The sequence below is a fragment of the Mustelus asterias genome, chromosome 18 (assembly GCF_964213995.1).
Source record: "Mustelus asterias chromosome 18, sMusAst1.hap1.1, whole genome shotgun sequence".
NCBI lineage: Eukaryota > Metazoa > Chordata > Chondrichthyes > Carcharhiniformes > Triakidae > Mustelus > Mustelus asterias.
The window spans coordinates 84,280,824-84,308,326 of NC_135818.1; the positions used below are offsets into that span (position 1 = coordinate 84,280,824).

Genomic DNA, 27,503 nt, shown 5'->3' on the forward strand with positions numbered 1-27,503 from the left:
TGGTTCTTTATTCTATGTACACCCACAGTGCTGTTAGGGTGGGAGTTCCAGGATTTTGATCTAGTGACAGTGAAGAATGGTGAGTGACTTGGAGGGGAACCTCTAGGTGGTAGTGTTCCCAGATATATGCTGTTCTAGAACATAGAGCATAGAACATTACAGCACAGTACAGGCCCTTCGGCCCTCGATGTTGCGCCAACCTGTGAAACCAATCTAAAGCCCATCTAACCTACACTATTCCAATATCATCCATTCTCACCAGCAATTATCCAACAAACTCCAAACAATGTGGCTCCCAGGATAATTCATGAGTAAGATTGTACTTTAGCCTCTCATCAGATGACTTGTGATGCTTGATTTCCTTCATCTGAAATAAATGATTATTTTAAGGGTACTTGCAGCAACCACTTTTTGTAAATAAGAATGACTATTTATATTAGCATTATTAACATTAGTAAGGCCACACTTGGAACATTGTGTACAGTTCTGGCCACCCTATTATAGAAAGGATATTATTAAACTAGAAAGAGTGCAGAAAAGATTTACTAGGATGCTACCGGAACTCCATGGTTTGAGTTATAACGAGAGGCTGGATACAAAGAACAGGAACAGGCCCTTTGGCCCTCCAAGCCTGCACCGACCATGCTGCACGACTGAACTAAAACCCCCTACCCTTCCGGGGACCATATCCCTCTATTCCCATCCTATTCATGTATTTGTCAAGATACCCCTTAAATGTCACTACCGCTTCCACTACCTTCCCCGGCAACGAGTTCCAGGCACCCACTACTCTCTGTGTAAAAAAAATCTGCCTCGTATATCGCCTTTAAACCTTGCCCCTCGCGCCTTAAATCTGTGCCCCCTAGTAATTGACTCTTCCACCCCTGGGAAAAACCTTCTGACTTCCCATAGTTTGGGACTGTTTTGTCTGGAGCATAGGAGGCTGAGGGGTGATCTTATAGAGGTCTATAAAATAATGAGGGGCGTAGATCAGCAAGATAGTCAACATCTTTTCCCAAAGGTAGGGGAATCTAAAACTAGAGGGCATAAGTTTACGGTGAGAGGGGAGAGATACAAAAGGGCCCAGAAGGGCAATTTTTTCACACAGAGGGTGGTGAGTGTCTGGAACAAGCTGCCAGAGGCAGTAGTAGAGGCGGGTACAATTTTGTCTTTTAAAAAGCATTTAGACAGTTACATGGGTATAGAGGGATATGGGTCAAACGCGGGCAATTGGGACCAGCTTAGTGGTTAAAAACTGGGCGGCAAGGACAAGTTGGGCCGAAGGGCCTGTTTCCATGCTGCAAACCTCTATGACATAGCGTCTTGTTGCCTTCTGTCCCTGTTGCAATATTATGTTATTTAGCCTCAGTGCTGATGAGAAAGGATGAGTGCTCGGCTGATTGAGTTACCGTCTTAATGGTATCAGGGCTCTGAATTCACATTGTTCGAAAGACAGTCATTAAACTGAGGATGCTTCAGCACCAACCGATAGTGTTAATTCAGCTTCCTGCGGCTCGCTAACCTGTAAGAGCAGAATCCCAGGCAGTGTCTGCATTACTGTCCTTCACACCATGGGCAAAAAATATTTCAAACAAAAGGAAATTCTAAAATGATGCAGTGCAGATGGAGGCCATTCAGCCCATCATGGTCTAAACTGACTCTTTCAAACAGCTATTCAATTTGTCCCACTCCTCAGAAGCTCTGTGATTTATATCATAGAATCTGACAGTGTAGAAGGAGGCCATTCGGCCCATCAGGTCTGCACCGACCACAATCCCACCCAGGCCCTATCCCCATAATCCTGTGCACTTACCCTAGCTAGTCTCCCTGACACTAAGGGGAATTTAGCACGGCCAATCGAATTTGCTTCCTCTGTTTGTCCAAGCAGCACATTCCAGATCGTAACAAAGTCACCAGGTCACGTAAATCATCCTCCTCTCCCTCTCGTTCTTCATGCGAATTATCTTAAACCTGAGTCTTCTAGCTACCAGCCCCACAATTTCTCCTCTTAACAAAGTCCTTCACCGTGGCAGAACAAAGCAAAAGTATATCAGAATGAATCATTACATCTTCGAATTGGTTTTGATTTCTTGACAGGTGACCTGTCGTTGAAACTTTTTAATTATTGCCTTTGAAATTGCTTTGTGATGCCATTTATTTCTTGGTGTGCTGCAGTAATCTGAAGTGTCTTGTTGTTAATTCCGAGGCCTTGGCCTTGGGTACACTCACGATGGAGTGTTGTTATTCCTTAAGCGTCAAAAACATTTGTAACTCTGCCGTTCATCAGTTTAAAACCTGTACTTGCTGCCAAGTTTGCTTTGAACTCATGTCCTGTGATTTCCTCGTCCTACATTTTATATGCCTGTGTGTAGGCCCTTAAACCTGTTGGACTTTAACCTGGTGTTGTGAGACTTCTTACTGTGCTTACCCCAGTCCAACGCCGGTATCTCTACATCGTAGGCCCTTCATCCAGGCCTGATAGGTTCCAATGTCTCTTCACCTGAATCGATTTTCTGCTTCATTATTCACACTGCCCGGTATCTCACATGAGCCTTGGCGACCAGGACTGGAGCCAGTGCTGGAGACAGGAGCTGCTCAGAGCTCTGTACAGAAGAACCTAAGAAATAGGAGGAGCCCATTCAACCACTCGAGTCTCTTCCACCATTCAGTGAGACCATGGTTGATCTTCAACCTCAGCTCCACTTTCCACCTGTTCCCCGTATCCATTGATTCTACTAGTTTCCAAGAACCTATTGCTCTTGGGGTTTAATGCACTCAGTGACTGAACATCTACAGCCCTCTGGGATGGAGAATTCCAATTATTCACAATCCTCTGAGTGAAAAAGTTTCTCCTTGTCTGAGTCCAAAACAATCGCCGGCATCTCCCAAGGCTAACCCCTCCAATCACTACAAACAACCTCAAGGCGTCTACACCATCCGCACCATCTAAGAATTATGGTTGGAATTTTACCATTACGCCCACCCCAGGATCGGGGCGGGCGAGGCTCACAGGACGGCATTCTCCCTTGGCCTCGGATGGGATCTTACGAGCCTCGGGCGGGCGAGGCAGTAAAATTCCGGCACGTGTGTCTGGATTTTTATGTCCCAATGATATCATTTCTTATTGTTCTGAGCTGTAGAGATCGAGAGTAATGGTGACATAATCGCCACTGAGCGGTAATGGCCACCCAGAGGTCATGGTCACTCACTGGCAACGGTCACTGAGCAGTAATGGTGACTCAGCTGGAATGGCCTTCCAGAGGTAATGGTCACCCAAAGGTAATGGTCATTGAGTGGTAATGTCCAAAGACTCGGGCAAATGATCTGGGAATAAGGGTTCAAATCCCATCATGGCAATTTAATTTAAATTCAGTTAATAAAATCTAGAATATCAAGTTAGCCTCAGTTTCATTGTCATCATTACTATCATCTGTTGATGTAAAACCCCATCTGGTTCAATAATGCCTTTTAGGGAAGGAAATCTGCCGTCCTTACCCGGTCTGGCCTACGTGTGACTCCAGAGCCACAGCAATGTGGTTGACTCTCAACCACCCTCTGAAATGGCCCAGCGAGGCACTCCGTTAAAGGGCAATTAGGAATGGGCAACATATGCTGACCTCACCAGCAACACCCACATCCCATGAAAGAATGAAGAAAATTATGATCTGGAATGCCCAGCCTAAGAAGTGGAATTCAGTAGGGAATTGGATAAATAGTTTGAGGCAGAGGGATTGCAGGGATGTTATAGGAAAAGACAGGGAGTGGGGAGGAAACGGAACTAATTCGCTAGGTCTTTCAGAGAGCTAGCACAAATCAGTGGGCCGAATGGCCACCTCCTTTACTGTAAGTTTCTGCGATTTTGAGAGTCATGACCAGATCATACCGTCACGGTGATGAATTTACAGAGATGTTCTCCATTATTAATGTGAACATCAAATTGTTGATGCAAGAAGCAGACGCATAAAGCGTGACAAGAATGTGACACCAGGGAGTGAGATGACAGAGACAGGATGTGTAGCTGATGTAAGATTTGAAATATATCAATAGGTTAAAGACACGAAAGTGAAGCTTGCAAGCCCTAACGATGATTAAGTGAGAAAGAGAAAAAGTAGTATCTTATTTTTCCAAGTTCTGTGGGGATGATGTGGTTGTCTGAAGGGTTTGCATTTGTGTGAATTATTAACCAGCACAGCACTGATTGACTTCTATCTCTGATAGCTGTCCTGTCTCTTCCTGTACATTAGTGCCAACTTGTCAAAGGCCGCCTGGGGAACACTGGAGAAAAATGGCTTTCAGCTGATGATCCGCTCATATGAACTGGGAGTTCTGTACCTGCCCAAGGCTTTTGTAAGTTCGTTCTGTCAAGTGGTTTGTCCACTTATCTTTTCAATTATCTCTGGGCTAAATATAGCTGCTCTTCTGAACTACTTTTCCCAGGTTCCAGTTGCACTTTAACAAACTGCCTCCCATTTCCGTAATATTTTATGCTTTTTATAAAACCGCTTCTCACCCGAAGGTGCTGACCAACATAAGCCTCAATGTTTGTCCAAGTGACCCTTTGTCATGAGTGAAGGCAGAAAGTGATAGCTAGTGGGCATGTTGACCAGACACGGAGGCACAGTGGGTTAGCACTGCTGCCTCACAGCACCAGGGACTCGGGTTCGATTCCCAGCTTGGGTCACTGTCTGTGTGGAGTTTGCATGTTCTCCCCGGGTCTGCGTGGGTTTCCTCCGGGTGCTCCGGTTTCCTCCCACACTCCAAAGATGTGCGGGTTAGGTGGATTCACCATGTTAAATTGACCCTTGTGTCAGAGGATTAGCAGCGTACATATGGGGTTATGGGAATAGGGCTTGGGTAGGATTGTTGTCGGTGCAGACTCGATGGGCCGAATGGCCTCCTTCTGCACTGTAGGGATTCTATGAAGGCGGAATGGGGAGGAGGCGCATGGCTCAGTGGGTAGCACTCTCGACTCTGAAGCAGAAGTTTGTGGGTTCCGGGCTCACTCCAGAAATTTGAGGTCAAAACCAAGTCTGATACTCCCCAGTGCAGTGCTGATGGAGTGCTGCACTGCCAGAGGTGCCATCTTTGGTGTGAGACAGTAACAGACATTAAATCAAGGCCTCATTTGCCCCGGGGACAGGCCCAAAAGATCTTGTGGTGGCCATTTCAAAGAGCAGTGATGTTCTCTCTGGTGTCCTGGCCAAACCTTATCCTTCAAACATTATCTGATTGTTATCTCATTGTGGGGAGCTTGCTGTGGGCAAATTGGCTGCCATGATGGCACGGATATTCCGAGCAGCGATCGTCAGATTGCCGCTGTGCTTGTAAATCCCCCCCAACTGGATGCTGCTGCGTGTTTCTATCAGGCCTTCCGGTCACAGAAATACACAGCTCAGTACCTTCCAGAGAACCCTGTCAGAGCAGAGCAGAGTGACGGGTAAAACATGACACATCCCTTTAACAGAATCATAGAATCTGCAGAAGAAGGCCGATCGAGCCTGCACCAACAATAATCCCACCCAGGCCCTATCCCCATAACCCATATCCCTATGTTAATCCCCCAACACTAAGGGGAAATTTAGCATGGCCAATCAACCTAACCCGCATATCTTAGGACTGTGGGAGGAAACTGGAGCACCTGGAGGAAACCCATGCAGACACGGGGAGAATGTGCAGACTCCACACAGACAGTGACCCAAGCCGGGAATCGAACCCGGGCCCCTGGCGCTGTGAGGCAGCAGTGCTAACCACTGTGCCACCCTCGGAACGCTATCATGTGGTAAATTTAAAAGTTCAATCTTAATGTTAGCGAATGGATGAATGAATGGGCCGGTGGGTGAGGTGGAGATGTGGGTCGGTGGTGAATTGGATGGGGAGGCAAGGGGGAAGTGTGTGAGGTTGGTCAGTGGGTGGTGAGTGGGGAGTAGCCGGGCCTGGTAAAAGGGGACTAATCAAATCGGGGGTGAGGGGGTGTTAGCTAGGTGGCGGGGGTGGGGTGGGTAGTCAGTTGGGTGGGGTGGATAGTCAGTGGGTGGGGAGAGTACTCGGGTAGATGGGTGGCTGGGTGATTGGCAGGGTAGTCGGAGGGTGAGAAAGGTAGTTGGGTAGTCGGGGTTGGTGGGGCAGTCGGCTGAGTCGGGAAGGTGGTGGGGGTGTGTAGTCAGGCCTGGCGGGTGGGGGTTAGGCATTCAGGAGATCATTGAGGGTTCAAGGTGCAAGAGTGAGGTGGTCAGGGAGGTAGTCAGGTAGTGTGATTTGGAGGTCAGTTCTGAAGTTACCCAGGTATCAGACTAGGTTTAGCCATTTCCTGGGTAACTATCACCGTAGGTACATCAGAATTATCTGAATTCCCCGACTCTATTCCCCGACTGGCATAGAGTCGGAAACATTGGCTCCCTGGGACCCTCTCCCAATCAGAATTTCAAACTTCCTGGGCCCTTTCCACTTTAATCCGCTCACTAGAATCTCCACCGTTTCTGTGCACATCCCAGCCAGACATCCGATCCCTGCTGGGCCAATTTCTACATTGCATCTGTGACTATGTTTCAGAAGCTCTTGATTATCTTTGGGATGTCCTGGGGATGTATAAGGCACAAGATGAACGCGGATCTGTTTTTGTGTTTAGAACAGTGACTGCAGCCTCCATGAAGGATACTTGCTTTGGTACAAAATCCTCTCCCTTGGTTGATGAATCCTCCATGTTGCAGGAGTTGAAGGGGACGCTGAGGGTAGCGGGGGCACAGAGTCTCCAACTCTGGGAGTTCAATGTCCATCACCAGGAGTGGTTCAGTACCCCTGTCATTGGCTGATTTCGCTGAATCCCAAAGGGCAAATCTGCTGGATTGGGATTTTGGAGGGATCAGGTCACACACCTTCCCGACTCGGACAGTATTGGCCGTTCCTACTTCATGTCAGGGTCAAAGCCTTGGAACTCCTTACCTGACGGCACCGTGTGCGCACCTTCACCACACGGGCAGCGATGGTTCAGTCACCATCTCAAGGGGTAACTCGGGGAAGTAATGTTGCGCTTCCCGGCGACACTCGGACCCCAAGGATGAATTGAAATGAGAAAGTTAAAAGCTGTAATCCATCGCAGAAAACCGCTGTCAGATCCAGATGTGGAGATGTCGGTGTTGGACTGGGGTGGGCACAGTAAGAAGTCTCACAACACCAGGTTAAAGTCCAACAGGTTTATTTGGAATCACGAGCTTGAGCTCCGAAAGCTCGTGATTCCAAATAAACCTGTTGGACTTTAACCTGGTGTTGTGAGACTTCTTACTCTCAGATCCAGAGACATTTCTGCCTTCCTGGACCAATCAGTCCGTATATTACTGACATTATAAACCCACTGAGTCCTAGTTTTTTTCCCTGTAGGACTGACTTATGCTGCAGTTAAATGGTTAAGAACACCAAGATTGGCAGGTCAATCTTGGAGGTGATTTCCTGCACCAAGCAGGAAGGGGCAATTGTCCGCCAGGTATCTATCTCCAGAGGCAGGAATAGAAGCGAGACTGTCCTTGGATGACCCAGTACACGCTTAATTGCCCCTTAGCATCCTGGGGACTAGATAGGTAATGCATGGGGATAGGGCCTGGGTGGGATTGTGGTCGGTGCAGACTCGATGGGCCGAATGGCCTCCTTCTGCACTGTAGGGTTTCTATGATTTCTATGATTTCTACGGGGACTTGATGGTTTGAGTTATAAGGAGAGGCTGGATAGACTGGGACTTTTTTTCCCTGGAGCGTAAGAGACTTCGGGATGATCTGATAGAGGTCTATAAAATAATGAGGGGCACAGATCAGCTAGATAGTCAGTATCTTTTCCCAAAGATAGGGGAGTCTAAAACGAGAGGGCATAGTTTTAAGATGAGAGGGGAGAGATACAAAAGGATCCAGAGGAGCAATTTATTCACACAGAGGGTGGTGAGTGTCTGGAACAAGCTGCCAGAGGTAGTAGTAGAGGCGGGTCCAATTTTGTCTTTTAAAAAGCATTTAGACAGTTACATGGGTAAGATGGGTACAAAGGGATATGGGCAATTGGGACTAGCTTAGTGGACAAGTTGGGCTGAAGGGCCTGTTTCCCTGCTGTAAACCTCTATGACTCTCATTTCGACCCCCCCCCCCCACACACACACACACACACATACACATACACACACACACACACATTTTACGGTATTCAGATTGTCTGATTCTGAAGTATTGTTCCATGATCTGATGTCCATTTCCAGCTTTGGCTTAGTGAATAGCATTCTGGAGTTCAGAGGTCAAACCCTACTCCTCCCCACCTACCTTAGCCCACCTTCCAGAGATTAGAGCACAGCTATAGTGACATGGTGGTAGTGTCACTGGAACAGTAATCCAGAGGCCCAAGGCTAATGATTTGATTTGATTTATTATTGTCACATGTATTAGTAGTATACAGTGAAAAGTATTGTTTCTTGCACGCTATTGAGACAAAGCATACCGTTCATAGAGAAGGAAAGGAGAGTGTGCAGAATGTAGTGTTACAGTCATAGCTAGGGTGTAGAGAAAGATCAACTTCATGCAAAGTAAGTCCATTCAAAAGTCTGACAGCAGAAGGGAAGAAGCTGTTCTTGAGTCGGTTCGGAACGTGACCTCAGACTTTTGTATCTTTTTCCCAACAGAAGAAGGTGGAAGAGAGAATGTCCAAGGCGCGTGGGGTCCTTAATTATGCCGGCTGCTTTGCTGAGGCAGCGGGAAGTATAGATAGAGTGAATGGATGGGAGGCTTGTTTGCGTGATGGATTGGGCTACATTCATGACCTTTTGTAGTTCCTTGTGGTCTTGAACAGAGCAGGAGCCATACCAAGCTGTGATACAACCAGAAAGAATGCTTTCTATGGTGCATCTGTAAAAGTTGGTGAGAGTCGTAGCTGACATGCCAAATTTCCTTAGTCTTCTGAGAAATCAGAGGCATTGGTGGGCTTTGCTCTGAGAAGATGGGTTCAAATCCCACCACGGCAGCTGGGGGAATTTAAATTCAATTCATAAATCTGCAATCAAAGGCTAGTCTTAGTGATGGTGATAAACTGTCATCAATTGTTATAGAAACCCATCTGGTTCACTAATGTTGCTTTGGAGAAGGAAACCTGCCGTCCTTACCTGGGTCTGGGCTACATGTGAGCAACAGTAATGGGGTTGACTCTTAACTCCCCTCTAAATGTCAGAGCAAGTTATGCTGATCAAGGACAGTTAGGAATGGGCAACAAATGCTGGTCCTGTCAGCGACATCCACATCCCATCAAAGAATTAAGCTTCCCCTGCAGTGCTGAGGGAGTGCTGCGCTGTTGGAGGTGCCAGCTTTTGAGTACCTACACCACAGCAGTTCAAGAATGCAGCTCACCATCACCCCCTCAAGGACAATAAGTGCTAGCCTCGCCAGAGTAGCCCACATCCCTTCAATTAATGATTTTTTTTAACTTTGTGAAGTATAACTCGTAGTCCCGGATTTGTTGCCATCCTGAATTGTTGGTTTGTTTTGACAGCGTACCTTCCGTTAGCAACCCTGCTTTATGTAAACCTGAAACTTAAATGGAAGGTTGGGAGCGTGCTGACTGAAATTGATGGAAATGGCCATGGTGGCACAGGGACCCGGGTTCGATTCCTGGCTTGGGTCTCTGTGTGTGTGAAGTCTGCACGTGCTCCCCGTGTCTGCATGGGTTTCCTCCGGGGGCTCCAGTTTCCGTCCACAGTCCAAAGATGTGTGGATTAGGTTGATTGGCCGTGCTAAATTCTCCCTCAGGGCGGAATTTTACTGGCCCGTCGCCCGAGATTCGTACGATCCCACCCAAGGCCAACAGAGAATGCTGTTCTCCGAACCTCCCGCCCCCCCCCAGAATCGGGGCGGGTGTGCTGGTAAAATTCCGGCCTTAGTGTCTGGGGGTTAGTAGGGTAAATAAGTGGGGTTATGGGGATAGGGCCTGGGTGGGACAGTGCAGATTCGATGGGCCAAATGGCTTCCTTCTGCACCTTCAGGATTCTATGATCACTGAAGGCGAAGGTCACTTAAGGAGAGCAGGAAATGGAAAACTTTTGCAGCTTTGCCTTGCACATTCAGATGACAAATGTTCACTCAATTAGAGGTGGGAAAGACAGTGACTGGTGAACGCAATAACCGTGTGGGAGTTGTCTCTGCTTTTCCACTGTGTGTAATCTCTACCTGTTCACTCTCGATGAAAATACCCACTCGCTCCATAGGAACCTCGACAGTGGCTTTCAAACCAAAGACTCCAGTAGGTTTGAAACGGCCTCCCACTGAGACTAAAACAAATGCACGCCCTTTCGGGTCAAATTAAGCCGTTTCTCTGCATTTCTGATCTGAAGCTAGTTCTCCCAATGTTCTCAAAGGAAATTCTCTCATTGAATGAAACACTTTTTTTTAATCACCTCCTGAGTTTGACATATTTTCTAAAACACTGGGTTGTTAAATGAGAATTATTCAACATTAATCCGTCACTGTTAAAACCATCATTTGCAAAACCCAGTCATTTACAAATGGGCGTTTGACATTATTATGGCACGAGTTCATGGTTTGCCATTAAACCTTTGTGTTAACAAACCATCTTTACCCAGAAAGAAAGAGTTGCATTTAAATAGCACTGCATGTCCCCAAGTGTTTTACAACCAATAAGACTTAGTCACTGTCATAATATAAGGGACCCAAGATGTAGCCATTTGGAATGTTGTGTTGAATTCCAGTGCCTGATTGTTAGTGTATCCGCACTAATCAGATTATTACCAAAATCCGGGTGGGGATTCCGGTGACGCAGGATTGACATCTTGTGCTCTACATATTTCAACAGCTCCCACTTCTGACCATGGGGGTTGCTAATCTTTCCCCGTTGGAAGACCTCCTCTTGGCCTTCCAAAATTCTGGAGCCCATCCGTCATCCTTCATTTGATGGCGAGTGTGCCCTCCTGCCTCTACTTGGCCAATCCAACAAATATCACGGTGGGCGTGACTCACCATAAAGGGTCAAAACCCAGACGCAAAGCTGACATCGGGGGATCATTGGCAATAAGGAAGGCAAATGGAATGCAGGCCATTCTTGCAAGGGTTTTTTTTTATTCATTCGTGGGACATGGGCGTCGCTGGAAGGCCAGCATTTATTGCCCATCCCTAGTTGCCTGAGGGCAATTGAAAGTCAACCACATTGCTGTGGCTCTGGAGTCACATGTAGGCCACATCAGGTAAGGACGGTAGATTTCCTTCCCTAAAGGACATCCAGATGGTTTCTTCCACCAATCGACAATGGTTTCATGGTCATCAGTAGATTCTTAATTCCAGATTTTTAAAAAATTGAATTCAAATTCCACCATCTGCCGTGGCGGGATTCGAACCCGGATCCCCAGAACATTAACTGAGTTTCTGGATTAATAGTCTAGCGATAATACCACTAGGCCATGGAGTATCATATTGCAACAGCAAAGGGCATCGGTGAAACACATTTAGAGTTGTCAAGTTTTGATCTTCTTACTTAAGGAGGGATATATTTGATTTGAAAGCAGTTGAGTGAAGTGGGCCTATGCTCATTAGAGTTTAGAAGAATGAGAGATGATCCTATTGAAACGTGTGCAATTCCGAGAGGGGGGACGGGGTTTGATTGGGTGAAGACTGAGAGAATGTTTTCCCCTCTTGGGGGAATCTAGAATTAGGGGGCACAATTTAAAAATAAGGGAACTCCCCATTCAGGAAAGAGATGAGGAAAAATTTCTTCTGAGTCATGAATCTTTGGAATTCTCTTCCCCAGAAGGCAGTGGGGGCTGGGTCATTGAACATGAGTTAGACAGATTCACAATCTACAAGGAAGTCCAGGGTTATTGAGGGGGCAGACAGAAGAATGGAGTTGAGGCCTCAATCAGATCAGCCATGATCTTGCTGAATGACGGAGCAGGCTCGAGGTACTGAACAGTCTAGTCCCAAATCTGCAATAAAAACCCTGCCCGTTAAATCTGTTCCTCTATGCACGGGTGCTGGCTGACCTGCTGAGTGTTTTCCAGCATTTTCTTTTGTGATTTTGTACTCTGTAATTATTTAACCAAATATTTTCAGAACAAATACATTCTTTTGTCGCCTGTTGTGTATTTTATCTCCACATGTGTCTGTGTGTGGAAAATAAAGGATGAAAAATACAAGGAGGGTTGTAATGGTCTCGGAGCAGTGCTGCCGATTGACTGCATTAAGATTGGTAGCACCATGATCAACTGTCCACTAGATGCACCTTGTCTGCTGTTGCTTCATATCATTGTAAACCCGTCTGTCTTAATCACCAGGGGATAGAAACTGGGCGATTCTCAGTACAACGAGGTCGATTGTCAGACTGCAAAGTATCAGAGATGTCATTCCCCATCCCATATGACCTTCCACCCCAACACTACAGCGGCAAAGGTAGGTGATAGATAACCGTGCCTTCCGGCACCAGGCTGCCATCTCGCATGCCCTCCCAATGTCTCTCCACCTCCCTCTCCTTTAAGACTCCGTAAAACCTGTCTCTTTCACCAAACATTTTCTCAACTGCCCAACACCTCTACATGTTGGCGATGTGGCAGATTTTGTGTCAGAACATGCTCCTGTAAAATGCTTCACAGCGTCAGGGAACGGGTTCAATTCCAGCCTTGGGTCACTGCCTGTGTGGAGTCTGCACGTTCTCCCCTGTGTCTGCGTGGGTTTCCTCCGGGTGCTCCGATTTCCTCCCACAGTCCAAAAAACGTGCTGTTTAGGTGCATTGGCCATGCTAAATTCTCCCTCAGTGTACCCGAACAGGCGCCGGAGTGTGGCGATTAGGGGATTTTCACAGTAACTTCATTGCAGTGTTAATGTAAGCCTACTTGTGACACTAATAAATAAGTAAAATAAACATTGAAAGAACAAACTAAAAGACTTTATGTAGCGCTTTTCATGACCACAGGACATCTTCAAGAATTTTCTAGAAGTATTTTTGAAGTGTGATCATGTTGTAATGTAGGGAACATTGCAGCCAATTTACTCATAGCAAGCTCCACCGAACAGCAATGCGAGAATGACCAGGGATCCTGATTTAATGAGCTTGGTTGAAGGATAAATATTGGCCAGAGCTCCAGCTGTTCAGTAAGATCATGGCTGGTCTTCTATGTTAACTCACATTCCCCTCCTAACCCCATATCCCTGATTCTTTCTGTGTCTCCAGCAATCTGCCCGTCTCCATCTTGAATATACTCAACATCAACATCCCTCTGAGAATTCCAAAGATTCACAACCCCCCGAGTGAAGACATTTCTCCTAAAAGGCCGGCCTTTTATCAGAGCCTGTAACCCCTTGTACATGACTCCCCTGCCAGGAAAGCAGCCCCACCCACCAGCATCTAAACCAGGAGGTGGGGGACTAGAACCTTCTGACCCAGAGTGTGCTCCCAATTCATCCAAAGAGAGAGGCATGAAACCCAGGGCAGGTCAGTCAGTGCCTGTTCTCTGAAGGAACAGGATTCCAGACACATGGACACAAGCCAGGGAGTAAAAGTCAAACTCTTTTGTAACTAATTCACAGCCGTGATTAGTCAAGAACTCCATTATCATTGTATTATGCAACCGCATCACCAGGATGGTAGAAGGCAAACTATCAGATCACAGGAGAATGCCATTTGGCCCATCATGCCTGTGGCAGCTTTTCAAACTTACCAATCAGCCCTACTCCACTCCCGATCTCCTTTACCCCACAACTCTCCAATGGTTCTATTTATTCAATTCCCTTCCAAAAGTTACTGTTGAATCTACTTCCACTGTCCTTTCAGATGATGCGTTTCAAATCTAAGGGGAGGCGATGGCCTAGTGGTATTATCGCGAGATTACTAATCCAGAAACTCAGTTCATGTTCTGGGGACCTGGGTTCGAATCCCGCCATGGCAGATGGTGGAATCTGAATTCAATTTTAAAAATCTGGAATTAAGAATCTACTAATCTCACAATACCAGGTTAAAGTCCAACAGGCTTATTTGGTAACACGAGCTTCTGGAGCGCTGCTCACCTGAGGAAGGAGCAGCACTCCTTCCTCAGGTGAGCAGCGCTCCAGAAGCTCGTGTTACCAAATAAGCCTGTTGGACTTTAACCTGGTATTGTGAGACTACTTACTGTGCCTACCCCAGTCCAATGCTGGCAACTCCACATCAAGAATCTACTAATGACCATGAAACCATTGTCAATTGTCGGAAAAACCCATCTGGTTCACTAATGTCCTTGAGGGAAGGAAATCTGCTGTCCTTACTGGGTCTGGTCGACATGTGACTCCAGAGCCACAGCAATGCAGTTGACGCTCAACTGCCCTCCAAGGGTGATTATGGATGGGCAATAAATGCTGGCCAGCCAGCGACGCCCATGTCCCACAAATGAATTTTAAAAAATCATAGCAACTTGCTACATTAAAAAAAATCTCCTTTCCTTTTCTCTCTTGGTGCCTCCTTCGTCTTTTCCATGTCCAAAGAAGAAAGATTGACAATTATTTAGCACCTTTACTGGCCACAAGGCCATTAAAATGCTTCACAACAGATGAAGATTCCTGTCCAATGGAGTCACTGCTGTAATATCGGAAACATGGTCGTTAATTTTAACCTCGCAAACTCCCCCAGGCAGCAATCAGATATCGACCAGGTCACCGCCTTCCTCTCCTGTAGATTAAGGATAAATACTGGCCAGGACAACAAGGAGGGCTCACCTGCTCTTCCACATAGTTTTATATTCTATCCCCTTGAGGCTGACAGGGTCTTACCATCTCCTTTCATTGTCATTTTTAATTTTTCATTCATAGGATCACTGGCTAGACCGACATTTATTGCCCATCCCTCATTGCCCTTGAGCAGGTGATAGGGAACTGCCTTCTTGAACCACTGCAGTTCCCATGGTGTCAGGACAGCCATAGTGCTGCCTGGAGGCAGTTCCAGGATCTTAACCCAATGACAGTGAAGGAACGGCGATATATTTCCAAGTCAGGATGTTGAGTGACTTGGAGGGTTACCTCCAGGCGTTAGTGTTCCCAGGTATCTGCTGCCCTTGTCCTTCTAGGTGGTAGCAGGTATGGGTTTGGAAGGTGCTGCCTAAGGAGCCTTTGTGATTTCCTGCAGTGCATCTTCTAGATGGTACACACGGCTGGCACTGTTCATTGGTGGCAGGGGAAGTGAATGTTGAAGATGGTGGGTCCGGATGCCAGTCAAGCGGGCTGCTTTGTCCTGAATGGTGTCAAGTTTTCTGAATGTCCCTAACAGCACAGTGCGTGTACCTACACCTCGGGAACTGCAGCCATTCCAGAAGGAAGCTCACCACCACCTTCTGAAAAGCAACAAGGGATGAATAATAAGAACCGGCCTAGCCAGCGAGGCCCAGATCTCACAATAAAAGAAAACCAGAATAGATCATAGAATCATAGAAACCCTACAGTGCAGAAAGAGGCTATCTGGCCCATCGAGTCTGCACCGACCACAATCCCACCCAGGCCCTACCCCCATATCCCTACATATTTACCCGCTAATCCCTCTAACCTACGCATTTCAGGACACTAAGGGGCAATTTTAGCATGGCCAATCAACCTAACCCGCACATCTTTAGACTGTGGGAGGAAACCGGAGCACCCGGAGGAAACCCACGCAGACACGAGGAGGATGTGCAAACTCCACACAGACAGTGACCCAAGCCGGGAATCGAACCCAGGTCCCTGGAGCTGTGAAGCAGCAGTGCTAACCACTGTGCTACCGTGCTGCCCCTTGGATCGGGAATCCAAGGATTAAATTACAAAGGTATAAACTATTCCCTGGTTAGGGGGTGATTTGATTAAAGTGTTCAAGGTATTGTGGGGAATGGGTAGAGTGGAGACAAATGATTTCCATTGGTTGAGGAGTCCAAGGCCAGTGGACATATTGTATGCAAAGAATGGGCTTCCAGAATTGAAATTGTGAAACCCTTCCCCCGGCAAAAGGTGATCGAGGTTTGGAACTCTACTCTGCGAATGACGATTAATGTTAAATTAATTCATAGAATCATAGTGCAGAAGGAGGCCATTTAGCCCATCGAGCCTGCGCCAACAACAATCCCACCCAGGCCCTATCCCCGTAATCCCAGTATTTACCTAACTAGTCCCACTGACACTGGGTCAATTTAGCATGGCCAATCCACCTAACCTGCACATCTTTGGATTGTGGGAAGAAACCGGAGCGCACGGAGGAAACCCACGCAGACACGGGGAGAATGTGCAGACTCCGCACAGACAGTGACCCGAGGCCAGAATTGAACCCAGGCCCCTGGGGCTGTGTGGTAATTGTCAGATAGCCCTCCATATTGGCCTATTCCCCTCCCCCACCCCCCTCAAGCTAGTGGAGAAGCTGCTTTATTTTATTTACCAAGGCCACCTTTAGTCATCACGCAGCTGCTTTTATTTCCCTTTTGTTATTTTTCTTGACCTGTTATTTATCCAGAGCTTTTATAGAAAGACTTGTCACAGAGTCATGCCACCCTCTCATTTCCCTTTCTGAAATGATGTTTGTTTTTGAGTATATTTGTATCTGAAGGCGAGACCTCTTGTCTTGATCATGTCGTGGTTTCCCTGATCGTGCCCGAGGGTGAATCCCATTGATGTTAATTTTGCCTCTGATGCCACACTTGGTGAAATGCTGCCTTGATGTCAGGGGCAGTGACTCTCGCCTCACCCTGGAATTCAGCTCTTTTGTCCATGTTTGAACCAAGGTAAACTTGCAGGTTGAGTCCGTAATTAAGAAAGCAAATGTAATGTTGTCATTTATCTCAAGAGGCTTGGAATACAAAAGCAGGGATGTACTTCTGAGGCTTTATAAAGCACTGGTTAGGCCCCATTTGGAGTACTGTGAGCAATTTTGGGCCCCACACCTCAGGAAGGACATACTGGCACTGGAGCGGGTCCAGCGGAGATTCACACGGATGATCCCAGGAATGGTAGGCCTGACATACGATGAACGTCTGAGGATCGTGGGATTATCTTCATTGGAGTTTAGGAGGTTGAGGGGAGATCTAATAGAAACTTACAAGATAATGAACGGCTTAGATAGGATGGACGTAGGGAAGTTGTTTCCATTAACAGGGGAGACTAGGACGCGGGGGCACAGCCTTAGAATAAAAGGGAGTCACTTTAGAACAGAGATGAGGAGAAATTTCTTCAGCCAGAGAGTGGTGGGTTTGTGGAATTCATTGCCACAGAGGGCTGTGGAGGCCGAGACGTTGAGCGTCTTCAAGACAGAAATTGATAAATTCTTGATTTCTCGAGGAATTAAGGGCTATGGGGAGAGAGCGGGTAAATGGAGTTGAAATCAACCATGATTGAATGGTGGAGTGGACTCGATGGGCCGAATGGCCTTACTTCCGCTCCTATGTCTTATGGTCTTATGGTGTATTTAATATAAATTGAATGGTCCTATCTGAATGGAGGGCTGTGACAAGTGATGTTCCTCAGGGATCAGTGCTGGGACCTTTGCTGTTTGTAATATATATGAATGATTTGGAGGAAAATGTAACTGGATTGATCAATAAGTTTGCGGACGACACAAAGGTTGGTGGATTTGCGGATAGCGATGAGGACCATCAGAGAATACAGCAGGATATAGATCGGTTGGAGACTTGGGCGGAGAGATGGCAGATGGAGTTTAATCCGGACAAATGTGAGGTAATGCATTCTGGAAGGTCTAATACAGATAGGAAATATACAGTAAATGGCAGAACCCTTGGGAGTATTGATAGGCAAAGGGATCTGGGTGTACAGGTACACAGGTCACTGAAAGTGGCAACGCAGGTGGAGAAGGTAGTCAAGAAGGCATACGGCATGCTTGCCTTCATCGGCCGGGATATTGAGTTTAAAAACTGGCAAGTCATGTTGCCGCTTTCTCGAACCTTAGTTAGGCTGCACTTGGAATATAGTGTTCAATTCTGGTCACCACACGACCAGAAGGATGTGGAGGCTTTGGAGAGGGTGCAGAAAAGATTCACCAGGATGTTGCCTGGTGTGGAGGGCATTAGCTATGAGGAGAACTTGGTTTGTTCTTACTGGAGCGACGGAGGTTGAGGGGAGACCTGATTAGAAGTCTACAAGATTATGAGAGGCATGGACAGAGTGGATAGTCAGAAGCTTTTTCCCAGGGTGGAAGAGTCAATTACTAGGAGGCATAGGTTGAAGGTGCGAGGGACAAGGTTTAAAAGAGATGTACGAGGCAGATTTTTTACACAGAGAGTGGTGGGTGCCTGGAACTCATTGCCGGGGGAGGTAGTGGAAGCAGATACGATAGTGACTTTTAAGGGGCGTCTTGACAAGTACATGAATGAGATGGGAATAGATGGATATGGTCCCTGGAAGGGTAGGGGGTTTTAGTTCAGTCGGGCAGCATGGTCGGTGCAGGCTTGGAGGGCCGAAGGGCCTGTTCCTGTGCTGTAATTTTCTTTGTTCTTTGACACTCATACTGCTTTGAGTCTGACACATCCAGGAGTGATGCCAGTCAGAATCCTCGTTGGCACCGTGGCACTGGGCTGGCGTTTATGTTAAAATCTGAACCACTTGCTGAAAACGCTAAAGTGTGTGATCATCTAAACAGTTTGAGGTTCGATCTCTTTGTAATAATTATAATAATCAATGTTCTTGTAGTGTTCAGATGCATTGATTACGTTGTGGCGCCAATTGTCACTATTTTGATAACTGCTCAATGCTCCACAGTTGAATTGATGCGAATTAAATCCTCTCCACTTTCTCCGTGCCCCGCTCTGCCTTCCTGTCTTGTTCATCTCTCTCTGATGCACCTGTCTTATTCCTGCCCCTTCTATCTTCTGTCACACACCCTCATCTCTCTCTGCATTTCTCTTTACTTTCACTCTCTCTCTCTCTCACTCCTCTCGCCTTCTGTCCTTTCACCCAGTCACCTTTCTCCCCTCTCATTCTCTTAATCATCTTCTCTCTTTCTCTTCCCCATTTCCTCGTTCACTTATATCTCTCCGCACCCCCCCCCCCCCCCACAATTTCTACCCCTACTCACTCTCCCCCTCAAACCCCTCTCTCACTGCCTCGCTCTCTTCTCCCCATTTCCCCTTTTGTCTCTATCTTGGGTCCGATTTTACCATCGGGTTGCGCCCATTTTCGGGCACGAAAACTTGGTAAACTTGGGCGTGAGGTGACTAGCGCGATCCGCACCCGCCTCCACACCAGTTCCCCCTTTACCGAAAATGGCCCCGATCGGGACCGCTCCTGAAACGGGCGTGACAGCCATTTAAATGTATTTGCATGCATTTAAATTGACTTAATGGGCTGCACGCCCAACCTCACCGACACTTCCCCCTTTACCATCACGTTTGCCTGTCCAGAATCGGCGTGAAACAGACATGCTCCATAGAAGCCCAATTCGGGCGCTCCAGTTAGTGAAGAGGTAGGTGCCTAGCATCCGACGGCTCTCTGCTTGAGATCGGGGGTGGGGGGGGGGAGGGGAAGAGGGGTGAGGGGGGGAAGGGGGGTCTGCTGCCACTCTGCCTGAGATCAGTGGAGGGGAAGGGAGGGGGAGGGGCCTGCGATCAATCTGGGTGGCATGGGGGTGGTGGGATAAGGGTGTCAGTAATGTTGGGGGGATGGGGCAATGTCTGTGGGGGCCAGGGGGAGGCATTATCCGGCCCGGGAGGGATGTGGCAGGGAAGCAGCATTCTATCATTTTTTTTTCTGCGCGTGTGCAGTTGGAGGCGCCGATCGGAGCTGCAGGATTTCGGGTGGGTTAAGCCCCGCCCACAGGCTTCTGCACTTCTGCAGCACGATTCGGAATCGCTGATATTTTTTTCAGGCAGAGTGTGCATGGGGACGCCTCAGAACATGTCTAAAAGTCGGATCTGAAACACTCCCAGTTTCAAGTCGCCCAGCACTCAGAATCAAAATGGTAAAATAAGGCCCCTTGTGTCTTACTCGATTCCTTCCTCACTCTCCAAATCCCTTTCACCTCCCCACACTCACTTCTCTGTCCTTTATTCTTTCATGGGTTGTGGGCGTTGCTGACAAGATCTGGATATGTAACCTTCCCCTCAAAACCCTTGAACTGAGTGGCTTACTTAGGCCATTTCAGGGGGCAGATAAGCATCAACCTGGTCTGGTCTGGGAATCACAGGTAGGCCAGACCAGGTAAGCACGGCAGATTTCCTTCTCTAAAAGACAATAGTGAACCAGATGGGTTCCCTGACTTTTCCTTTAATTTGCAGTCAGTCAGTTGGGAGTTGATGTGAAAGAAAAACACAAAATGCTGGAAAATCTCAGCAGGTCTGACAGCATCTGTGGAGGGAGAATAGAGTAAGAGTTTTAACAACACCAGGTTAAAGTCCAACAGGTTTATTTGGTAGCAAATACCATTAGCTTTCGGAGCTTTCAGAGTGGAAATTTCCACTCCATCTGACGAAGGAGCAGCACTCCGAAAGCTAATGGTATTTGCTACCAAATAAACCTGTTGGACTTTAACCTGGTGTTGTTAAAACTCTTACTGTGTTTACCCCAGTCCAACGCCGGCATCTCCACATCACGAGGGAGAATAGAGCCAACGTTTTGAGTCTGGGTGACCCTTCATCAGGAGACGGACGCTGCTGTGTTTTAACTGCTCCCCTTCCCTCTCAGGGACTGGTTTCCACCAGAAAGCCAAGTTAAAATTGATCTCAATGTCCAATTTGGAAAAATCGTCTCAAACCATCAGTCAGGAATTGTATTTAAAATCGATAAAGGATGGCAGGATTGACTTGTGTTTAAACACCAGACTCGCAGCAATTGTGCAGTGGTGGTGTTTAATGGCCCATTCATCCACTAAATGACAAAGAAATTACACATTTCAGCTTCCAATAATTACAACTATTAATGACTGGAAAGCCAAATGAATGAGTTTAAATGGAGATTAGCTTTGGTCACACACATGCATCGGCTAGAATTAGAGAAACATGACTCATTCATTGAACTATCTGTTGCTGTTGGGTGTGGACGAGACAGAGAGAGAGGAGCAGTGCAGAAAGAAGTATCCTTAATAGGGTCATTATAGCACAGGAGGCTATTCCTCCCATCGCATTCCTGCCAGCTCTCTGCTGAGCAATTCAGCCCATTGAGTCTGCACCGACTCTCCAGCAGAGGATCCCACCAAGACCCAATCCCCATAATCTCACATATTTACTCTACTAATCTACCTAACCTACACGTCTTGGGACAGTAAGGGGCAATTTAGCATGTCCAACCCACCTAATGTGCACATCTTTGGAGTGTGGGGGGAAATCGGAGCACCTGGTGGAAACCCACGTAGACACGAGGAGAATGTGCAGACTCCACACAGACAGTGACCCAAGGCTGGAAATGAACCTGGGTCCCTGGCGCTGTGAGGCCGCAGTGCTAACCAAATATTAGCTTTATATATACAAGAGAGTGCTGTCACTGTCCAAACATCTCAGTAAAATGGTTGCATATCCATGGAACTTCTTTTTTCCCCAAGAATATACTTAATTTATAAAAGTGAATTACGCGACAGTTCAGAGTTGATGTTGCATAAGGTGTAAAACCAAACTGGTTTCTTCCAATGCTGTATGTTACTCATTACATTCAGAATACAGTTCACAGTATTGACTACTTGCGGCCTGTGGGGTTTTACCCAGTTTCGTGTATATCCTCGGTACACCATGGCTGAAATGCCTTAGACAGCGACCTTTCCCTGTAGACCCTTAAGCTTTAGTGCATCCCTCAGTGCATTGTCCAAAGCTTTGGAATGTGCCAGTTTAGAAGAGTGAGGGGTGACCTTTTTCTTTATTCGTTTGTGGGACATGGGTGTCGTTGGCTGGCCAGCATTTATTGCCCATCCCTTGTTGCCCGAGGGCTGTTGAGAGTCAACCACATTGCTGTGGGTCTGGAGTCACGTGTAGGCCAGACCGGGTAAGGACGGCAGATTTCCTTCCCTAAAGGTCATTAGTGAACCAAATGGGTTTTTCCGACAGTTGACAATGGTTTCATGGTCATCAGTAGATTCTTAATTCCAGATATTAAAAGATATTTTCACAATGTATATTCATGATTTGGAAGAAGAAACTGAAGGCACTGTTGCTAGGTTTGCAGATGATACAAAGATATGTAGAGGAACAGGTAGTTTTGAGGAAGCGGGGGGTTGCAGAAGGACTTGGACAGGCTAGGAGAGTGAGCAAAGAAGTGGCAGAAGGAACACAATGCGGAAAAGTGTGAGGTTATGAACTTTGGAAAAAGAAATGGAGGCATAGACTATTTTCTAAATGGGGAAATGCTTAGGAAATCAGAAGCACAAAGGGACTTGGAGATCCTTGTTTAAGGTTAACGTGCAGGTTCGATCAGCAGTTAGGAAGGCAAATGCAATGTTAGCATTCATGTCGAGAGGGCTAGAATACAAGAGCAGGGATGTACTTCTAAGGCTGTATAAGGCTCTGGTCAGACCTCATTTGGAGTATTGTGAGCAGTTTTGGGCCCATATCTAAGGAAGGATGTGCTGGCCTTGGAAAGGGTCTAGAGGAGGTTCACAAGAACGATCCCTGGAATGAAGAGTTTGTCGTATGAGGAACGGTTGAGGACTCAGTCTGTACTTTTGGAGTTTAGAAGGATGAGGGGGATCTTATTGAAACTTACAGGATACTGCGAGGCCTGGATAAAGTGGACACGGAGAGGATGTTTCCACTAGTCGGAAAAACTAGAACCAGAGGGCACAACCTCAGGCTAAAGGGATGATCCTTTAAAACAGAGATGAGGAGGAATTTCTTCAGCCAGAGAGTGGTGAATCTGTGGAACTCTTTGCCGCAGAAGGCTGTGGAGGCCGGGTCATTGAGTGTCTTTAAGACAGAGATAGATTGGTTCTTGAATAATAAGGGGATCAGAGGTTATAGGGAAAAGGCAGGAGAATGGGGATGAGAAAAATATCAGCCATGATTGAGTGGCGGAGCAGACTCGATGGGCCGAGTGGCCTAATTCTGCTCTTGTGTCTTATGGTCTTATATTATTCAAACATATAAAATCTTGAGGGGGCTTGACAGGGTAGATGATGAGATGTTTTCACTTGCGGGAGAGTCTCGAATAGGGGGACAGAGCTACAAGATAAAGGGCCAGTCATTTAAAACTGAGAAATCTCTTCTCGCAGAGGGTGGTGAATCTCTGGAATTTTCTGCCCCAAAGGCTGGTGGAGGCTGGATCCTTAGAAATATTTAAAGTGGAGGTGGATAAATATTTGATAGATGGAAGAATAGAGGGATGTGGGGAAATAGCACTGAAAAGGAGTTGAGGCCGGTGTAGATCAGCCATGATCGTATTGAATGGTGGGCCAGGCTTGAGGGGCCGAATGGCCTACTCCTGCTCCTGTTTCTTGTGATGTGGGTTCTTGTGACTACAACAACTCTTTTCATTGGGAGAGCATTTTGATTGCACCACATTGGCTCTGCAGCCCACAGTTAATGTTTACCCACGGAACATTCTAGAGCTCGTCTCGGCTAATGTCGCGATTCCTTTTCAGCTTCCTGTTTTTTTCCGAAGGTTGTTGCACTTTAAACCTAACGTGGGCAATAGCTGACAGACAGATTTACTGCAGGGGAATCCAGGGGTTCTGAAGCACACCGGCAAGTCCTGAGATAGTGTTGGGCTTTGTACACACAAGTTTGTTCAATTTTCCGTGTCCGCCCTGATATTTAGTTTAGATGATTTGACCCCACCCTCTGACAACAGTCACTGAATCCCGAGTTGGATGGAAATGGGCTGGAATACTCTGAGAGTCAGCGTTCTTTTTACATCCTCGGATGTGGGGTGAGAGAGTTGAAGAAGCCTCTAATCTTACAGTACGTAAGGAGGCCATTTTGCCCATCAGGCCTGAGCTGGTTTTCCAAACAGGGCCATCTAATTAGTTCCACTCTCCTCGCTCCATCCTTTGCAACAGTGTTCCCTTCCAAACATTTATCCTGAAAGTTACAATTGGATCTATTTCCGTCGTCCTTTCAGATTTTCCATTTTGAATTTTGGGGGTGGCACAGTGGGTCAGCACTGCTGCCCCTCAGGGACAGGGGTTCGATTCCCGGCTTGGGTCACTGTCTGTGCGGAGTCTGCACGTTCTCCCCGTGTCTGCGTGGGTTTCCTCCCGGTGCTCCGGTTTCCTCCCACAGCCCAAAGATGTGCGGGTTAGGTTGATTGGCCATGCCAAATTGCCCTTTAGTGTCCTGGGATGCATAGGTTCGAGGGATTAGCGGGGTAAATATGTGGGGTTGCGGGGATAAGGCCGGAGTGGGATTGTTGTCGGTGTCGACCCGATGGGCCGAATGGCCTCCTTCTGCACTGTGGGGATTCTATGACTCGGGCAGCACCTTCCCGACCACCACAACTCGCTGCAGAATAGAAATCCACTTGTTCATCTTGCTGACTTGCTCAAATCAGTGTCCTCTGAATTTCGGCTCTCTTGTCAGTGGGAGCATTATCCCCTCTTATCAAAACCTCGTCGCGTTTTACACAACACTCAACGTTAGACAAAAAAGGATCTTTCTTTAACCATAACCATGCCCACAACGAATAATTTATCGTCTCTGGATTAATGCTTCAGATTTCCATCTCACGCCCACGTCAGGTTAGAGGTTCCATTAATATCCAACACTCTTCTGTCAGATTGAAATACCAAACAGATTTATCAAAGCAGTTGGTTTTTTTTAACTGCAGCTCCACATTATCAATATCTGCCCAGATTTTGAACAGGGATACACAAAACATTGGATAGGTGGGCAAGAAAGTGGCAAATGGAACTCAACCCAGAGAAGTTAGAGATGATGCATTTGGAGATGTCAAACAAGGCAAAGGATTACACAATAAATGGGAGGATATTGAGAGGTGTCGAGGAAGTGAGGGACCTGGAGTGAATGTCCAAAGATCCATGAAGGTAGCAGGACAGTTCGATAAGATGTTACGAAGGCATCTGGAATCCTTTTTTTATTAGCTGAGACACTGAATGCAAGAACAGGGAGGTTATGTTGCAACTACATAAAATACATAAATGTGAGGTGATTCATTTTGGTAGGACTAATTTAAATGTGGATTACAGGGTCAAAGGTAGGGTTCTGAAGACTGTGGAGGAACAGAGAGATCTTGGGGTTCATATCCACAGATCTCTAAAGGTTGCCACTCAAGTGGATAGAGCTGTGAAGAAGGCCTATAGTGTGTTAGCTTTTATTAACAGGGGGTTGGAGTTTAAGAGCCGTGGGGTTATGCTGCAACTGTACAGGACCTTGGTGAGACCACATTTGGAGTATTGTGTGCAGTTCTGGTCACCTCACTATAGGAAGGCTGTGGAAGCGCTGGAAAGAGTGCAGAGGAGATTTACCAGGATGCTGCCTGGTTTGGAGGGTAGGTCTTATGAGGAAAGGTTGAGGGAGCTAGGGCTGTTCTCTCTGGAGCGGAGGAGGCTGAGGGGAGACTTAATAGAGGTTTATAAAATGATGAAGGGGATAGATAGAGTGAACGTTCAAAGACTATTTCCTCGGGTGGATGGAGCTATTACAAGGGGGCATAACTATAGGGTTTGTGGTGGGAGATACAGGAAGGATATCAGAGGTAGGTTCTTTACGCAGAGAGTGGTTGGGGTGTGGAATGGACTGCCTGCAGTGATAGTGGAGTCAGACACTTTAGGAACATTTAAGCGGTTATTGGATAGGCACATGGAGCACACCAGGATGATAGGGAGTGGGATAGCTTGATCTTGGTTTCAGATAAAGCTTGGCACAACATCGTGGGCCGAAGGGCCTGTTCTGTGCTGTACTGTTCTATGTTCTACTAGTTAGGCCACAACTTGAGTACTGTGTGTAGTTCTGGTCACCTCATTGTAGAAAGGAGACTAGAAAAGGTCAGAGGAGATTTACAAGGATGTTGCCAGGACTGGAAATTTGCAGCTCTGAAGAGAGATTGGATAGACCATAAGATATAGGAGCAGAATTAGGCCACTCGGCCCATCGAGTCTGCTCCACCATTCAATCATGGCGGATATTTTTCTCATCCCCATTCTGCCTTTTCCCCATAACCCCTGATCCCCTTATTAATCAAGAACCTATCTACCTCTGTCTTAAAGACACTCAATGACCTGGCCTCCACAGCCTTCTGCAGCAAAGAGTTCCACAGATTCACCGCTCTCTGGCTGAAGACATTTCTCCTGAGGTAGGCTGAGGTTATTCTCTGGAACAGTGGAGGCTGAGGGGAGATTTGATGGAGATGTACAAAATTGTGAGGGACCTGCATTGAGTGGACGGGAAGGGTCTATTTTCCCCTAACAGAGAGGTCAGTGACTAGGGAGATAGGTACGATGGGCAGGATTTTATCCCCTCGCTCAAGCGAGACTGGAAATCCCCGCCCGAGGTCAACAGAGATTTCCGTTGTCAGACCCTCCAATTCTGGGCGGGCGAGATGGTAGAGTTCCGGCCAGAGTGTTTGGTACTGGGTTAGAGGGGAGATGAGGAAATGTCTTTTCATCTGGAGGGTGATGGAGGTCTGGAACGTTCTGCCTGAAAGGATGGTAGCGGCACCAACCCGCAATGAATTTAACAGCTGTCTGCTTGTGCGCCTGAAGTGCTGTAACCCGCAGGACTACAGACCAAATATTGGAAAGAGGGATTAGGCTGGGAAGTCTGTATTTCGGCAGTAACACGATGGGCCAAATGGCCTCCTCCTGTGCTGTAAATCTTGCACAAGTCTATAAAAAGAAGTGAAACAGTTTAACCATAGCTCGGGTTTCCTTGAATTCCTTTCTTTTTTCTCTATTTCTTTCCACGTGACAATTGACCTTCCCAGTAGTTCAGTAGCTCTTTGATCGCTGCCCTTTCATCTCCGGAGGTAGCACAGTGGTTAGCACTGCTCCTTCACAGCAGCAGGGACCCAGGTTTGATTCCCGCTCGGGTCACTGTCTGTGTGGAGTTTGCACATTCTCCCCGTGTCTGCGTGGGTTTCCTCCGGGTGCTCTGGTTTCCTCCCACAGTCTGAAAGACGTGCTGGTTAAGTGCATTAACCCGAACAGGCGCTGGACTCTGGCGACTGGGGGAATTTCACAATAACTTCATTGCAGTGTTAATGTAAGCCTTACTTGTGACTAATAAATGAACTTTACTTTACTTTACTCCTCTTTTCTCATGGTCCAAGACCCCAAACACTCGTTCCAAGTGACGCAGTGATTTACTTCTATAATTCCGTACACTAAGTTCGCTATTCACAAAGTGGTCTCCTCTATATCGAGGAGACCAAACGCAGAGTGAGCGACTGTTGGATTGACATTGATGGCTTTTGGAAACTGCAGCCAAGTTGGTCAGCATTTGTAAACAACATTGGCTCAGTATCCCAGTGATGTAAGTGGATTATAGGTTGCTGTGGGTGTTCGGCTATCTTGCCTCTCCTAGGATATCAGAGCAGCCGAAGACCTATCCTCATTGCGTTCTTTGACCTGTGGTCTTTGACATTGCAAACCCAGTCTGAGGGGCTGAGAATGATCCCTCA

General features: G+C 47.0%; 1 protein-coding gene across 4 annotated transcripts in view; it reads left to right on the forward strand.

The window, feature by feature from the left end:
- Positions 1-27,503, forward strand: part of tdp1 (tyrosyl-DNA phosphodiesterase 1) — a 100,956-nt gene that overhangs the window by 69,455 nt on the left and 3,998 nt on the right. For all 4 annotated transcript variants that reach the window (XR_013500068.1, XM_078234495.1, XM_078234494.1 and 1 more), the window contains exons 14-15: positions 4,245-4,347; positions 12,296-12,410. Coding sequence is in view for 3 of the 4 variants with exons in the window: in XM_078234495.1 (XP_078090621.1) it covers positions 4,245-4,347; positions 12,296-12,410 (218 nt within the window). In the remaining variant the exon portion in view is untranslated. The remainder of the gene's footprint in view (positions 1-4,244; positions 4,348-12,295; positions 12,411-27,503) is intronic.